The 18,114-nt window shown below is 39.7% G+C and overlaps 1 protein-coding gene across 2 annotated transcripts in view; it reads right to left on the reverse strand.

The window, feature by feature from the left end:
• The window catches only part of RNF175 (ring finger protein 175), a 65,812-nt gene that overhangs the window by 13,377 nt on the left and 34,321 nt on the right, over window positions 1–18,114 (reverse strand). Inside the window, exons 5-9 of one of the 2 annotated variants that reach the window (XM_004040524.5) lie at window positions 15,957–16,064; window positions 12,795–12,915; window positions 8,140–8,273; window positions 5,105–5,206; window positions 2,888–3,127 (exon numbers count right to left, since the gene is read on the reverse strand). In XM_004040524.5, the coding sequence (XP_004040572.4) occupies window positions 3,007–3,127; window positions 5,105–5,206; window positions 8,140–8,273; window positions 12,795–12,915; window positions 15,957–16,064 (586 nt within the window). In that variant the 3' untranslated portion in view covers window positions 2,888–3,006. Of the gene's footprint in view, window positions 1–2,887; window positions 3,128–5,084; window positions 5,207–8,139; window positions 8,274–12,794; window positions 12,916–15,956; window positions 16,065–18,114 lie in introns of those variants that run through there. The other variant, XM_063705608.1, reaches the window with a different exon arrangement.

An 18,114-nucleotide genomic window follows, 5' to 3' on the forward strand; every position in this document is an offset into this window, starting at 1 on the left:
GTCTCTACCAAAAAATACAAAATATTAGCAGGGCATGGTGGCATGTGCCTCTGGTCCTAGCTACTCGGGATGCTGAGGTGGGAGGATCACCTGAGCCCAGGAGGTCCAGGCTGCAGTGAGCTGTGATTGCACCACTGCACTCCAGCCTGGGTGACAGAGCAAGACACTGTCTCAAAAAAACAAAACGAAACAAAACAAACAAAAAACAAGTTTAGAGGAAGGAAACTTGAGATTCCACAGACACCAAATACAGTAATGGACTTTCTGCTTTACTTCTCTGTTTCCTATATTAAGCACCATGTTAATTATGAGAACAAGGTAGATTTAACATTGACTCGATCTATGTTTAATTTCAAGAACTTAAAATAGCAACTGAAATAGCTTCATAGTTAATTGATAGATTTAAAATAATATTTAAAAAATAATCTTTAGGACGGACGTGGTGGCTTATGCCTGTAATCCCAGCACTTTGGGAGGCTGAGGTGGGAGGATCACCTGAGGTGATGTGGTGCCTATTCACATTAAAGGTGGATCTTCCTTTCCTAGTCCACTGACTCAAATGTTAATCTCCTCTGGCAACACCCTCACATACACACCAGAAACTATACTTTACCAGCTATCCAGGCATCTTTCAATCCAATCAAGTTGACACCTAGTATTAGCCATAATACTCTCCAATCTTTTTTCAGTGTATATATACACACTACTTTACAAAATTGGGATTAGATTGTAAATACTTAAATTTTATAAAGAAAATGGCATCTTCATTTTTTTCTGAGGCTGTTTAGTGATTATCTGACATTCCTGAACTCTGAGGGTCATTGTGAATCCCATTCAGATAAATACTGGCTTATTTGCCGAGAGTTCTAAATGTTTCTGAAAGCTGCCATTGTGGCTATACATAAAAGAGAAGTGGGAACTAAATTAGAGATCAGTTTAAGGGTTCTTTTTTTTTGTTTAACAGGAGAAAAACTAATTTTTTGTTAGTGCTTTATCCAAATGTGAAGTCTTTTATTTGTCAATAGACTATAAGCTCAAGAATCTTGTTTTATCTCCCTACCCCTTGAACATGCCTACTATATAGTAAGTATTGAATTATTGGGATGTTTTCAGAGTAGAGAAATAAGCAATTAAAAATTCTATAATCTGGATGCTGAATCAATCATAATGAGAGAGGAGAAAATGAAAAATCAGTTGGGTAGACAGCTAAGGCTAGTCTTCAGAGAAGCAGCCTGCCTGGAAAATCACAGCTACAGGCAAAAATAGAGCAGTCTGGGGAAAACTCAGACTGTACCTGCACAGATAAGCAGGCAAGGTCCAGCAGAGAAGCCTTTTGTTCTTTGTGTGATTAGCAGGCTCCCAGGAAAATGTTTTCTCCCCTTTTCAGATATGAACACGGCGGGGATCCATGGGAGATTGCATTGGAAACAGAGGGGGTTTACCTAAAAGAAACCCACAATTACTCAAACAAGAAAAAACTATGCTTTGTGCTTACCTAGAGACATCTCACAGCTGTATAGGTAGGTGGAGTTGTGCAGACAGGTTTTCAAATAAGAGAAGTTACTCAAACAGCTACAGAGATGAGAGGAGTTTCTTATAAAAGCTTTTGCATTCAGCTGTAAAATGGCACCCCACTTGGGCTCTCCTCTCCACTGTGGAGAGCTTTCTTCTTTCACTTACTAAACTTTTGCTCCAACCTCACCCTTTGCATCCATGCTCCTTAATTTTCTCAGTCATGACACAATAAGTTCAAATAACACCTTAGACAATGAGACAATGGACCCTGACCTATTTCAATAATACTGAAGCATTGGGCAGTTTGAAAGACGAAAGTTTTCAACAGTAAGAAATTGTAGTGTGAGTTACCTTAATGATGGACCTTTGAATAGCATTAAGTATAGTGCCAATATCTGAACAAGGAAAATAATCATTGTATTTCCTTTCTACTTCATACAATTTTAATGGCTTCAAGTATTGCAGAGTAGATGTCTGGTGTTAATGTATACAGTGTTGACTATTTTAAAAATGACCAGTAATTCAAAACAAATTAATTTTGAGAGTCCAACATATCATTCATGGGTTAATTCTTTCTGACTGGTCTTCTCTATTCAGTTAATTTTGTTCCCTTCTGCCAGATTAATTTACTCTTTCAGCAAATATTTTTTGAGCGCCTCTTATGTGCTAGGCAGTGCTCAAAGTGCAGGGGATATGGTAGGGAACAAAACATAAAATTCCTTGTCTTCATGGAGGAGAAGACAATAAATTTATGATAGGATTTCAGGTATTGATAAGTACTATGAAGAAAATAAAAGCAGAGTGCCACAATGGAATGACTGTGCACGTGTATGTGTGCACACGCACGCAGAGTGGAACAAAAGAAAAGTGATTCTTCTTGCTTTAGTACAGCTGTTGCATGGGTTTGAACACTTTTGGCAGCTCCAGGAAACCCAAAGTACCTGTGGCCCATTGAGAAGGTGTGGCACCTGCTGCCAGAGGCTTTGGGAGTAACCCACTTTCTACAGAAGAGCTCTGTGGTGCAGAAGCTGCCACATGGTAACAAGCACATGAAGCAGAAGACAAGCACAATGTCCTTGACCATAGATTACTTAACAACTCCACCTACTTTAAAGATGTTGAACTGATGAGAAAGTATTAGCTATGGCTAAATGTTGTATGTGAGAAGTACTTTGCAAACCTCTGAAACACTTTACAGATATTGTTATCAGTCAAACCGGAAGTAGAATGTCCACAGTGCAGTGTAACAAATGTGACATGTGCATGAGTTAAGAAACAGCTGTAATGGGAAAGATGAAAAAACATGCCTTATTTGTTTATTCCATTGTTCAGCTTCTCTTTAAATTCTTTCCACATGGACAAATTGCTTGACAACAAAGTTTACTTAGTTTTCTAAACACTTGGGATCATCTCTAAAATTAAAAAAATTAATATTAAATGTTGGACCAAGGATTTCAACCATGCAGTATGTTGCTTCCGGGGTCTGCTGTCCTATTCCAGCCCTAGTGAATAGTTAATGCCTTGAACTATTCCTATCACCACAGGTTGCCAGGCCACCAAATAACGAAGCCAATCCAGGATTTGTCCATACAGAAAATGTGTGTGCTCCCAGCTAAATCTCAGTTAAGGAGGTTGTTCTATATACAGCCAAGTAGCAGAAATATTCATAAATGTCATTTGCAAATATAATAAACAATGTAATGAATGGGTATTTCCTTTCTTGTTAATTCTATGTGCTCAATTAAAAGCCCCTTATGTGAGTTTTATAGCATTATGGTTGTCATTGTTACTTACACCACACCCAATTCCTGAAAATAAACTGAAGTTCTTTACAATAAAATCCCAAACTAGAAAACAAGAATCAAAGGCAAGGGTATATGCTAAAAGAAGGAAGAAGAGGGGAATGACTATATTGGAAAACCAAGGATAGTGGAAACTGCTCTAAATGAGCAAAAACAGCTCTGGGCTTTCCTGTAGTCATACATCAGAATGAACCCATTGTATATTACGAAGAATAACACTGGTTCATCAGATAAGAGAGACCTTTTTCTGCTGTTTTTGATAAACTGTGCTAGGGAGCTTAATGAATGCATAGTGTCTCTGACAATTTTACAAACAAAATGACAGCTTTTTCACATGTAGTTTTTTCTTACATTGAGTCTCAGTAAAAGAGTAGTACATGTTTTATTCAACAGTTTATTTTCTCAAGACTACATAAAGAAATGAATTACCCTTTGTTAAAGTATCACTTGAGGTGACATTTATGATCATATTATCACCAATTTTATAACAAAGATTTATGCATTGAGGTTTTATAGGTTAATAACCAAAAACTGTTCTGGACTTGGTATCCTCATTTTAGAAGAGGAATTCCAGGACAGTGGATGAACAGGAAGGTGGAAGGATCATCACACACTTTTAGCCTTGAGTTGGGCTTGAGTGGCACTGACTCACCGAGAAAGGCCAGGTCTGTGGATGGAGTGGGCACTGCAGAGGGTGGTCTCTTGCAATGGTATGGGCCTTGAGACCCAAAGATCCACTGATGTTGCCTCCTTCTCTGATGCCCTCCTTGAATCCCTCCCTGATCTGCAGTGCCCAGAGATGAGGGCATTGCTGCCAGTAGCCATTGTTAAACCATACATATAGGGTTGGTGAGGAACAGGGGAGCAGAAAGCAAGGAAGGTGATTCCTTTAGCATTGTAAAATTTAGCTGTTACTTAGAAAGTACAGAAAGGCTGTCTCTTAGAGAAGAGATGGTACTTGGCAGGTTGATGCCAACCTTTCAGGGCTCTTCTGCTTAAGGGAGGATATGTTTTAATTCCATTCCCACCCTGCTTCCTGAACGAGATATACTATGGTCTTGAGATAGTGAGGTTGAAGACAAAGTCTTTCTAGTTAGCTCCTGACGGGGGCCATTACCTTCCTGCGACCTTAATGTGACTTGAATTTATTCTGTTGCGCATTTCTGATGTCTATACAAATCTCAGTGGCTGCCAGAAGCTGACCAACTCTGTAAATCTTTATTTTCAATATTGTTATCACTAGTGTTTGGCCTAAGAAGAGATGATGCATGGCATGGAATTTAAAAAGCCAAAATCCAGACGGGAAATACCTACTCATTTCTGGGAATAATAAAATTTGGTACACCCTAACATATTTTAAAAATAGTTTTCTGTACTCTAGTTCACATTTCGGCTTTTAAAATTTCAATTCCAATTTTTCTATTTATGCACCTATCTACCCACCCATCCAGTTCACCCATTTATTCATCCATCCATCCATCCTGAATATTCTTCCATATATTTTACCTATTTTTTGCAGTGTCTCATCACATTTCCACTACAGCCCTTAATGTGGAAAATATAGAACATAAAGAGTGGAATGTTTTCTGGCATTTAACTTTCTAACCAGAATAGTAATATAGGCACAGAGGAGAAAAGAGACCATAAGTCATTTTGAAATAGGTGGTTAGGGAAAACAAAAAAATTTCTGCTGGAACTATACAAAAACACTGAAAGTTTTCATTGAAGAATATATCCCCAGCAACATTCAAGATAATCTCTTATAACCTTTTTGTTTTAAAGGATATGGATTACTGATCATCCTCTTCAAATCCACTTTCTCTTTGCAGTAAGGGCAAGTCTGCTTTTTCCCAACGATACACCAACCTCGGATGCAGAATTCATGAAAGCTGAAGCATCTTGTTAGGGAGGCTTCTAGATATGAAAAGGCAATGTCAGGTTCATGATGGCATGGAATGGTCCCATCTTCAGGGTCTAGTGGTGGAGTCATGACTTGATGAGGCACATCGCTTTTTTCGGGAGGTTCTGTAAAGGACCTGACGATGACAGTGAGCCTGGAGTCACAGCTGCATTTGCTTTATGACCCTGAGGAATTTACTTAGCTTCTTGGCCTTCTTGCCTCACTTGATTCTGGTAAGAATTAGATTAGATAAAGAATATGGGTCCTTTTTTTTTTCCTTTACAGTGATGTCTTCCATAAGTGTATTGTTATATTTCCCCACCTTGTTATTGTGCGTTTCTCATGCATTTACTGTAGCATTTCTCTGTTCTACTTTTTGTGCATTATTCATTAGCTTCATGTAATCAGACTTGTCTTAGGCACTTAGACAAGTTAAAATTATTTGTGGTCATAAAGTTACAAATATTTCCATTAACTTCATAATTTTTTCTTGACTTTTAAAAGTACTGATAAGGAGCCAATTATTTTTAATAGAATATATACCTACTAAACTTCTCAAACTCTAGGCATTTACAGATCCATTTGTATAAGTCTCCTGGTCCAGAAAGTCTGACCCTTTGTCCCCAAACTTGAGTGAACCCTATGTGTTCTCACAGCACCAGGGACTTACTCTAGTGTAGCAGGACTTTTGGTACTTACATGTTTCTCCTAGACCATGTGTTACCTGTAGGACTATGTCTCATTCATTTCAGTGTCCTCAGCACCTTAAGCCATGCCTAAGAAATATTTGTTGAATGAACATTTGAATGACTCAAAACTGGTTATTTTTGGGAATATATATTTCCATGTTCCCTGATACTATGGATTTGGGCAAAATGAACTATAATGAAATCCATCCTACTGATTTGTTTATTTCTACAATCGCTGCTCCCAATGTGACTTTCTGGGCCAAGATCACATGATCTTCTGACTGGCCTGCTACACACCCAGGTGAACAGCAACAATGTAGAAGTTCCCTCCCTAACAAATGGAGGAGCTTGGAGGTGTAGCAAGTCAAGGCCATGTATATAACTCCTCAGTATTAAATTTCAATGTAACCAGGAGTTTCCATTATTTTATGTTCTTGGAATTGGGGTCATTTTTGCAATATGCTTTAAAATAAAGTGGTATATTATAACGAAGATTTTGAACCAAAACTCAAACAGCCTTTCATTCAAAAGGGCTGGAATACAGCCCCATCTTCCACAGAGGTATAGAATTCAGGGGCCATTGAGCCAGCACGGAAATGTCCACATTCTCTCTAATGTTCTTTTTCATTTTCAAAATCTCAATGCTGAAAAACTTGCACACTGGCAGAACTGCTGCAGAGCAAGACTCAGATAACCCATCCTTGTTAATATGACTCATATTTGCCCATTTCTCACTAATATGACTCATGCTAAAATGAGCCATTAATAATACTCCCTGAAAAGCAAATTTAAAGGTGACTACATTTTAGATTATATATGCACACATGTACAACAATCCCTAAGGGCTCTTAAAGGTGGAGAGAGAAAACATTTCCATTTGCAAATGTCAGAAGGGGCTCTGTTCCAACATTTGAAAAATAAATCATATTTAAAACTAGGGCCAGACTTGGAAAATTGCTACAAAGAATGAGTTTTTTGGGAAAGGTATCACACTGAAAAAACCACTACAGAAATCCATATGGGGTATCTTTGTGTTTCTTCCCTTAAGATTTTAAGGCTTATGTGTTGGAATTAAGGCTCCTATTACTTTTGAGATGCATTTGGTCCAGGTTTTACTCTCAGGATTGAATAAGTGGAAACTGTCCAGATTAAACGAATTGAATCATAGGTACTGGACACCGAGGTATGACTGACTAAATTAAGTGGGCTTTAGGCAAAAGACAGATGGTTTAACCATCTCATAATGCCAGAGCTTTGAACTAACTGGGTACATAGCGATGACATTATTAAATTGATACTGTACTATAAAATAAAGATAAATGATACCCTTTTTTGTATTTAGGAAGAATTAAAATACTGATGATTGGCCAACCTAAGCCTAACTTTGGTATCCATAGCAAAAGTAGTGTCCATACATGTTCAGGCAGCACAGGTTGATTTGTTCAGGGGTCTCGATGCCAGCATTTTTCAGCACATTGAGGCTTTCCTTAATGGTTACTGGAGTTCACATAGAATGCTGGTTTCCAGGCTCAGGCTGTCTGGTACCTATCATATGAAGATCCCTCAGCCAATGGGTAGCTATTTGGGATAGAACCCATTGGTGGAGGAGCCCATGGTCCAAGAACAAATGTCCAAATTTTGATCCCTGCTTTTGTAATCCAAGGTGTCTTGCTGCCTGTGGCTGTATCTTCTTCTAAAGACTGAAGCTGAGAAGAAGGCTTGGTTTCCTCCCTTGGCTGCCCCCAAGACTACTGTTGCCACAGGTAGGTTCCTAGGATTATTTCTAGGCAAAGCACTCTTTGTATTTCTTGATCTGCTAAGATTCAGACCTTGGGCTCCACTTGGATAGTCTTAAGGTCCCCCCTGCACCTGATACTTCACTCTTTTTCTCACCTCCAAACCCCTTCTTTCCCTGATCTTTCTTGGCTATCTGCTCACTTATGACTTCAACCAATTTCCCCTGCCAGCACCCTGCTCAGATACTGCCTTCCTGTCTATGTGGCATTAACAGTCCTCTTTAGAAAGGAAATTACTGGAGGAGGAGTTTCACCTTAATTAGCAGTTCATTATTCAGCAGGGACAAACAGGAAGACTCGACTGGGCTGGAGGATAAAGGACTGGGGTTTGGGCATGGAAGGTAAGCAAGATGGAGGAGATGGGGACAGGAGGAGGAGGAGGAGGAGGAAAGGAGGAGGCTTGATGAAGCCCAAACAATTTCCTTTGAAAAGGATACACATGATTACAGGAAAGCTGGTAGGTGTTTTCAATGAGCCCTTCTTCATCAAGCTCCACAATGATCTTCTGCCCACAGACTGCACAGATATTGTCCGATAAGCTCCTTGTAGGCAACCCGCTGACACTGTAGAACTATCAGAGGAAATGGACAGAGCACAGTCGGAAAGGAGAGCACATGCCACTCTCTGAATGCAGGAAGCCACTGCCAGGCACTGGGACAGGCAGCCCTTGGCACATAGAGTCTCCACTGCGGCTGGGCATGGTGGCTCATGCCTGTAATCCCAGCACTTTGGGAGGCTGAGGCAGGTGGATCACAAGGTCAGGAGTTCGAGACCAGCGTGGCCAACGGGGTGAAACCCTGTCTCTACTAAAAATACAAAAAAATTAGCCAGGTGCGGTGGTGGGTGCCTGTAATCCCAGCTACTCGGGAGGCTGAGGCAGGAGAATTGGTTGAACCCGGGAGGCGGAGGTTGCAGTGAGCCGAGATTGTGCCACTGCACTCTAGTCTGGGTGACAGAGCAAGACTCTGCCTCAAAAAAAGAAAAAAAAAAAAAAAGAATCTCCACTGCTTCTAAGATAGTTTAGAATGTGAGACACCGTTTCCTGTAAGAAGAATGCTACAGAAGGGTTAAGGTTTCCAGGCAAAAACTCATTGAATTCCAAATGGACCCAAAGCACATTGCCAATTATAACTTCTCATCTAACCTCCACGTTGAGAAATCCTTTCACAGGAATCGTTTTTATCCAGGGCTGGAGTTAAGAGGAAGCTTCAGAGGAAGCCTTTGAGTTTAATCCATAGATTGGCCCTTCCCTTTATTGTCCTGGAGATTCTGATTCAGATCTCTGGAGTAAACCGAGGCATCTCTCCATCATTTAAATCCCTATGTTTTTATTGGGTGCATGCTGAGCAATCACCATTGGAAGGCAATGCATTTAGAACTTTACTTTGGGATATCTGCATCTTCCTGTACTGTGGATAAGGAGTGGTTCTCAACATTGGCAGCATATTAGAATCCCTAGGAAGCTTTTTTTTTCCAAAGAAAATTATAATAGTTTTGGATTTAAAGAAAAGATACAAAAATATTACAGAGATTGGCTATATACCACATATCTAGTTTCCCTATATTATTATTAGATTGATTTTAAGGAATTGGCCCACACATTTGTGGGCAAGTCGGAAATTTGCAGAGCAGGTTGGCAGGCCAGCAGGCTGGAAACTCTGGCAGGATTGATGTTGCAGTCTTGAGTTAGAACTCCTTTTTCTCTAGGAAGCCTCAGTTTTTGCTTTTAAGGCCTTCGACTGATTGGCTGAGGTCTATGTAGAATATTAAGGGTAATCTCCTTCACATAAAGTCAATTGATTATAGATATTAATCATATCTGCAAAATACCTTTGCATCAACATGTAGACTAGTGATTTTACCAAACAAGTGGGTATCATAGCCTAGGCAAACTGACTCTAAAATTTAATCATCACAGCCTCGTTAAGGGAGGAGAATTTATATAAATTATGTGGAATTCTTTTGCACAGGTTTGACTATTCTCTTCCACTTATTTATTTATTCAATCATTTATTTGATATCAACGTGGACTCATGGATATTTATTTTATGCTTTGGGTTATAACCCAGTACTACTACTATTACTATTTTGTTGCTCAAATTCCAGCTTTGGCCATTGAGAGCTCTTTCAGTTGGCTCCTGTGTCTCTTTGACATATCCCCAATCACTGTGGAGTTCTTTTGTTTTGTTTTTAGCATTTTCTTGCTTTTGGTCACTACGAGATGCTCCAGGCTTATACTGTGTATTCTTTGCCCGGACCTATAATGAGCCATTTCTTCAAGGAGTCCCAGTTCCTTTTATTGTAGAATGATATTAGAAAACAAGATCTGGACACTATGTATGTTCATTGTTGCTGGGGTGTCATTGCCCCTAGGACCTCTTAGCTGACAGAACAAGGAATTCATCTGTATATACTAACACACACACACAGATACACACACACACACACACACACACACACACATACATATCTGTAAATATTTCTATATCTATCCTTGTATATCTATATTAAGCTAAACAATTACAATTACAGAATACATGTATGGTGGTATCAAAATTGTTAACCCATAGACTTGACAGCAATAACTTTATCAACTAGAGTACAGTGCTTATGACACAGTTTCTTTTGTTTTTAGTCTTATGATCTCCATTCATTTCAAAGTTAGTTAGGTCAGCACCTTTTTTCCCACCCCTTTCAATGACGTTATTTCATACATTTGTAATATGGTTAGATTCTTTTGGCATGATCTGAATTCTGTCCTTGGATTCTCTGACTTCCCAAATTATTTTTAAAATTTGCATAAATTGAAGGTTCACACTTTCTATGGATTTTGAGAAATGTATAGTGTTATGTATCCACCATTATCGTATCACACAGAAGAGTTTCACCACTCTAAATTTCCTGTGCTTCACCTATTCAACCACACTCCTTCCCTAAAGCCTTGACAACCATGGATCTGTTTAGCAACTCTATAGTTGCGCCTTTTCTAAAATGTCAGATAAATGCAGTCATACAGGATGGAGCCTTTTCAGACTGGCTTCTCTCACTTAGCAACATGCATTTAAGATTCACCCCATGGTTTTGGATGGCTTAATAGCTCATTCCTTTCCTAAGGAGTTTTTTTTGTTTGGTTGGTTTTTGTTTTGTTTTTTTTTTTTTTTGGAAGCAGATGCACTGGATCTACTCCCAGAGATTCTGATTTACTTGCTTTGGTGTGGGGCTTAGGCACTGATATGGGAATGGAGACTGTATCTCCTTACCTCGGTCACAAGCACATGCACAAGTGTCTGTGGACACACACACACACACACACCCCTTATTAATCCAAATCACTGGTGGCTGTACCAATGGCTTGAGGCAGTGGTTTTTATAGATTTGGTAGCTGGAATAAACAGACAGGATGACAAAATGTTAAGAACTGGTGGGGTTGGATCAGGTGAGAAGTTTCCCAAAAGCTGGTGCTTAAAGACTTGGTTGTCTTGCCAGGTAAAGTCTCTTCTTCTTGGTCCACTTGAGAACAGCCACATATAATTCTAATCTTCCTTTTTTGTCCATAAACACAAGAGGTTTTGGGAATTTTCCAAGGGGTATAACTTCTGTTTTTTCTTGGAGAAACTGGGAATAAAAATACTCCTTCCTGTGCTCACATTAAACCTTATAAGAAAGGCAGTTGTATTGTTCTAGCATTTCACCACAGAATTTGGGCTGCAGGCTTTAGGAAAAGAGTAAGATAGAGCCTATGGTGGAGGGGATGGACAATTGCTGTGGGGAGGAAGTCAAGGTCATAGCCACTTAGGTCCTGCTCCAAGGGAGCAGTCCAGAAGTTCACCCTTTTCTTGCTACCTACACTGTTTTTTTCTTTTTTAAAAAAAATTAAATTAAATTTAAAATTCCAGGATACACATGCAGGTTTGTTGCATAGGTAAACATGTACCATGGTGGTTTGCTGCACCTGTCAACCCATCAGCTAGGTACTAAGACCCACATGCATTAGCTATTTTTCCTGATGCTCTCCCTCCCCCTCCCGATAGGCCCCAGTGTGTGTTGTTCCCCTCTCTGTGTCCATGTGTTCTCATTGTTCAGCTCCCATGTACAAGTGAGAATAGGCAGTCTTTGGTTTTCTGTTCCTGTGTTAGTTTGCTGAGGATAATGGCTTCCAGCTCCATCCATGTCCCTGCAAAGGACATGATCTCATTCTTTTTTATGGCTGCATAGTATTCCATGATGTATACGTACCACACTTTCTTTTTCCAGTCTATCATTGATGGGTTGTTTCCATGTCTTTGCTTTACACTGGTTTTTCTACTTCACATCTGGCTGTGTACCAGGAGACACATGTAGAGAACAGAGATGTGGAATTCTTGAAACTACTAAGTCATCCCTAGAGCCTTTAGTTTGTAAGTTTTTAAGAGATATGCAAGAGTCAGACACAGATAAATGCCCCTGATATCTGAATCAGGAATACATCTAACTACATAGTATGTCCATTCTGAATTTTAATCTTAAAAGAGTTCAAAAAAAGAAAAGAAAAACAACTGTTAGGGATTAAAAAAATTCTAGGTAACAGTATAGATTCAGAATACATCTAGCATACTTTTTATATCTTCTACTTCTTCAGATGCTATATAATGTGACTGGTATTTATAATAAGTATTACCCAGAGGCACTGTTGATTCTGAACTGTTTTATGCATCATCAAATATAGTTTTTATTTGCATTAGGCAGGGTTTCAGACAGAGCTAAAAGGTTTTAGTTATTGTTAATGTTTTACTAATCCTTAAATGTTGGCAATTGGAGTATGCTAGATACAATAACATAAATAATTTGCATATTTTATTTTAAAAGATGCCTTATTGCACAAGTATTCTATATACATAAGACATGTATTTTCCAATTAATTAACAAAGAATTTTTTGATGAAAGGAGAATCCAGGGAGCAATTGGGCTAGGTGAACCAAAAGAGTTCCAAAGGAAACAATAATCAGTATATGGAGAAAGACTTATTTGTTTCTGAAAATGGATGCAGACATGTAAGATGAGACCATTTCTCTTTGTGTCATACATGGTTTCAGAAAATGAAAGCAACGCTTACCCCTATAGTGGAAGCCATGTAGTCTGAGCAGATCTCAGCAAAGTCTCTCCCCATTACTCCATAGTAGAGGCCGTAGAACAAAGACACAATGCCAAAATCCATGGAATCTCTAGCTTTGATTCTATTGAAAACAACAGTATAAGGAAATAAGAATGTGGCATATTTCCAAACAGCTGGAGTTTGGAAAATATTTCCTGTTGATGGTATCTAAGAGAACCTTGTGGGTATTTTTTTTTCATTTACGTGTTTGATTTTTCTTTTTTAAATGAAATAATTTAAAATCCTCTGAATTTCCCTCAAATTGTAGCACTCAGTGCCAACTGGACAAAGGAATTCTTGAGATAGCCTTCAAGTGCTTCTTAGGACTGCAGTGCCTAGACAAGCCGACTCTGACCAGTGGTTTCAGGCTTAGCTATACGTAGGCCTCAGCAGCTTGTAACAGTTTCCGTCTCCAGGCCACACCCCAGGTAACTCCAATGGGCAGCTAACATTAAGAACCACTAGAGCAATAGTTCTTAGCCCTAAACATATATTAGAATCACCTGGGAAGATTTAAAAGCGCATTAACATATGGGCCCACCACCAAGGACTGGAGTTTAGTTAATCCGGGTTGGGGTCTGGACAGCAGTATTTTTAAAGAGCTTGTTAAGTGATTGATTCTTTAACACAGCAAGGATTGAGTATGTCTGCTGTAGAATTTAGATTTTTATAAAATACTTTCTAATGATCTTTCCTAACAAGTGCTTGAGATAGATACTATCACCACCACTTTACATGTGAAAACATGGAGACTTAGAAAACATTATTTGCTTGACACAACAATTGGTACATCACAAAGCCACAAATCAAGCTCACATCTTGAAGCCCTTGATTACCATGCCAGAGTTGCTACGTATTAACTGAAAAAAACTTTTTGCAAGTTAAATCATATTTCAATTATACCAGGATTCTTTGTGATCATCCCCCCAGCCAGTTTTTTTTTCTTAAGGGAAATATCTCTTTTAAAAGTGAATAATTTGCCCTAAATTTAATTTATGAATCTAAATAATTGCACATTTGGTTTTCTCTATCTATAAAACAATCTCAAATATCAGTGGTGAGCCTTGGTGGTTCTGATTGATTCAGGGAAGGGAGGAAAATGTGGACAAGAGTTGGGTAGTCTCTCTCTAAAACCTATTTCTGTTTTCTGTTCATTACAGGAAGAAATGGTGAAGGCAGACAGCTTTGTAGATTTAGAAGGTACAGATTTTTGGGTGATATGAACTGAGGCTTCCAACACAGGTGGTAGCTTCATCCTTTCAAGATTTGTCTGGGTATATCTGAGAATTAGGACAGTGGGGGAAGTGAAGAGTATCTTTCCTCCATGTCCAGGGAAATATGTATCAATAATTTTATTGATAAAAAGTACAGTAACACACTTGTGGCTCCCTAGGAAAAAAGCTTAATACAATGATAATCATCAAGTAGTGAAAAAAAATAGTTCCTTTTCTAAAGGGTTAAGTTTTTGGTATGCCTTACTGTAGGAAAATTCATGAATAAGGATCTTGAAATCTTATGAGGTAATAATCTTGGAACAGCTATCGTTCCCAGTGATTTCAAAAAAATCCTTATGAGTATTTTTATGTTCACTAAAATAAACCAGTATAGACAGTATGTTAAAAAAGACATTACAATGTCTTTCTATATCCTAACCTAGCAATAATAGATTTGTACAATTACTTTCTACCCCTTTCCTGCTAGAAAATGTTAGGTGCTCCTGCTCCAAAAGTTTTATGAAATGCTTATAAAATCAGATTGCTATGCTGCCATAGGAAAAGCCCTTTCACCCAGGGCTGACTCTCCATCTAATTGCCTTCCCTGTTTTCTGAGTAAAGGGTTGATGACCTCTCCTTTTCAATTTCTGTTATGGTCCCAGAAGTTTAGAGTAACTTTGATGTGAGAGCTATTCTGGGGGATTTGTATTTGAGCTGCTTTCCATAGCTGTGTGGTATGTCTTCAGTCCCCTTTCCAGGACACAGGCTGGTTACTCAGCCTCAGTCGTGTCCCTGAGAATGCCATCTACAGCATGTCTCAGCAACCACCTTAAGTGGGAGCACAGCTGTTGGTCAAAGATGTGGTTATCCCTACTTCCTTTATCTCTCCCTAGACTTTCTTCCTCTTTTATACCTTTACTTGTCTTTCAATTGCTTTTTTAAAACTCCCCATCTATTAAACAATATATATTGACATGTTTTCTATCCTTCAAATCTTTTTTATTTATTTGGTTTCCCAGCTTATATTTTTTTCCAATTAAAATTATTTTTGAGATGAGGTCTGGCCATGTTGACCAGGCTGGTCTTGAACTCCTGGCCTCAAGCAATCCTCCCACCTCTGCCTCCCAAGTAGCTGGGATTACAGGCATGAGCCACGGCACCCAGCCTCTTACAATTTCGAAGCACTCACTTTTTCTTCCTTTTCCAAGTATCCCCAACACAAGGCATTTCTTGACTATCAGAAACCAAATTCAAGAGAGAAGTGCTGTCCAATAGAAATACAACCACAAATATAATTTTAAATTTTCTGGTAGGTGCATTTAATAAGTCAAAAAAAAAACCAACAAAAAACAGGTGAAATTAATCTCACCAATATATTTAAATACTATCATTTCAAAATGTAATTGATATAAAAATGTTTTTTATATAAGTCTTTGAAATTCAGTATGTATTTTACACTTAGGGTACATCTTATTTCATATTTTAGATGTTCAGTAGTCACATGAACTAGTGGCTACTATACTGGACAATATAATTCTAGAGGTTTTAGATAAGAAGATATATATAAAAGGAGATCTAGGTACTTGAAAATTTTGTAGAAGAGAAATTAGTTCAGTAAGAATTACTCTAGCACAATTGTAGATCCACTGTTAATAGTAATCTTTTAAATTTGCAGACCAAATATAAATTCTCCTTAAAGCTCCTAATTTTAAAAAATTATTTTGTAGGGTGCTTCTTTCTTCCCTTTCTATTGGTTTTCCCCAGAGAAGACTATGTGTGGATATCTACTATAAAACATGTGTGCATGGAAAATTGTAGGGCCAGATGCTTCTGGATTAAGAGAACATGACCAGGTGAATGCGCCAAGCAAGTGCTTGGAGATATTAATGTCTTAATTGGAGATACTTACTTGAAAAACAGATTGAATCCACACATTGTAAACATGATCGCCAAGTAACCCACAACACCAAATGCATAGCTGAGTTTGTAGATCAAAAGAAACCATTTGTAGACCAATCTGTGGAGTGAAAAATGGGGAGAAACACAGAACACAGAAACACAGAAACACAGAAAAATGGGGAGAAACACAGTAATATTATAAAATATTTTGTCTTTTTCAAAGACTTATAAATCAGTTTTTAGTTTCTAAAAGTAAATTTATAACACACAGAACACAGATGTATATAGCAATAAGCATTATATGAATAGAACTATCATGCTCATGTGTTTCTGTGTATATGCGTATGTGAATTCCTTTTAAATTTGTCTACGTCCCTCACGTGCTTCACTTAAAAATAGCCTTCAGGAATGGTTACTCTTCCTGGGACCCTGCCTCCCCACAGCGCCCCCTTCTCATTTGGTCCTAGGGTTAACCTTGAGTGGTTTCAGCAGGAGTGCCTTGGAGGTGAACAAAAAGTGGGATGAGAAGTCAAAGGGGAGTCCAGAACTTCTTCCCCAGGAGTTTTTCTTCCCTCTTGTTCTGTTGCCCCTTTTCCCCCAGCCCCAGTGCAGATATCACCAGTAGTGGGCCCAGCCCTCATCCCATGTCCCCTCCACCCAAAGAGCCCTCCCCTAGCCCAGGGGATGAAATGATGAGAGCCCCAGGCTATTTCCTTCTGCTGTGTGGAAGGGTCCTGCGTGTACCCCAGCACCCTCTGTGACCTTCCAAGGCCTTTCCTTGTTCCCAAAGGGTCTAAGTGGAGAAGGAAAAGGATGAGGATGGAGGGTGAGTGGAGAGAATCTAGAAGGAAGCCCTCCCCTCTGCTGGTTTCCTTCTTCATTGGCAGTAAAGGCCCTTAGAAAAAAACTACAAGAAGGACCATGTGACAGCTTCATGTCTAGGAGGATGGGGGAAGAGGTTGGGAGCCCAGTTCCATTCTTGGAGGGCCACAGCAGAGGGGCTATGCCCATTGGTACAAGAGGTAGTGGATGGAAAAGCTGGGGGCTTATCTTTGTTGCTCAAAGAAAATGAAGAGGTGGCTAGAAAGCTGCTTACAAGGGTGTGCAATGACAGAAGGCCCTGTTTGCCTCACATCCCTTTCCCTGCACATCCTCTTGGAGTCTCTTTCCTGCTTTTCACTCCAAACTGCATTCAGAGTCTCACTCCAGATATTTAGCCCCACCCTCTCACCCCCAAGTCCTGAGCCCTGTCTCTGACTCTCTCACCTTCCCCAGCTCACTCCCTGTTGGAGCCATTGCACCAAATACTTAAGATCTATGATATTACTAGCATAAGGTTTCAATATGATTTTAATAGGTGCTCTATTTCACTGAGTTCCAGTCAGAAGGGACCTTCTGAACATCATGGTTTAAATGGGTTGTGGGCTAGCCCCTGAAATGAGTTGTCATATACATCACTTCTATGGTGAACCACCTTCTGCACTTGAAGCAACTGATATTCAAGGGCTGTCTGTGCTGCCACCTACTCCACCAGGTGTGATCCTGCCCCAGGGGGGAGTAGGCAGGGGTGAGCTACGTGGGGGACCAGGCAGAGGTGAGCTATGTGGGGGAGCGGGCAGGGGTGAGCTACGTGGGGGAGCGGGCAGGGGTGAGCTGTGTGAGGGAGTGGGCAGGGGTGAGCTGCATGGGGGAGTGGGCAGGGGTGAACTGCGTGGGGGAGTGGGCAGGGGTGAGTTACGTGGAGACAGAAACTTGCATGGGCTGCAGAAGTTGGCTGAAATTACTGTGAGGCTGTGCGGCCTCGAAAGGAAGCCAGAGAAGGCTTTTGGGGTCTTTCTGCCACAGTGACTCTTGAGCCATGGGTTCTTTTCATTTGTCAGTACTAAGCAGCTTAGATCATTGCTCAGGGCAGCCAGATCAAGGCGGAAGTTTATGTTGCTAAAAGTGGTGATGGTGGAGAAACAGGCAAGCTCTGAGAAGGTCCCCTCTACTAGGCCCTCAACACCTGCCAGTACCAGAATATGGTTCCTTGAACTCCGCACACACTGGTGACCCATCTCCCTGCCTTAAGGGGCCTCTCTCAAACTTCTGCCAGCATTAGAGATGTTCTAGGACTAATAACCTTTAAACTGCAGGGTTTCTCTGTGCAAAGCGGTTTGTTGAATTAA

This window comes from Gorilla gorilla, chromosome 3 (genome assembly GCF_029281585.2).
Source record: "Gorilla gorilla gorilla isolate KB3781 chromosome 3, NHGRI_mGorGor1-v2.1_pri, whole genome shotgun sequence".
In the NCBI taxonomy this organism is placed as follows: Eukaryota; Metazoa; Chordata; class Mammalia; order Primates; family Hominidae; genus Gorilla; species Gorilla gorilla.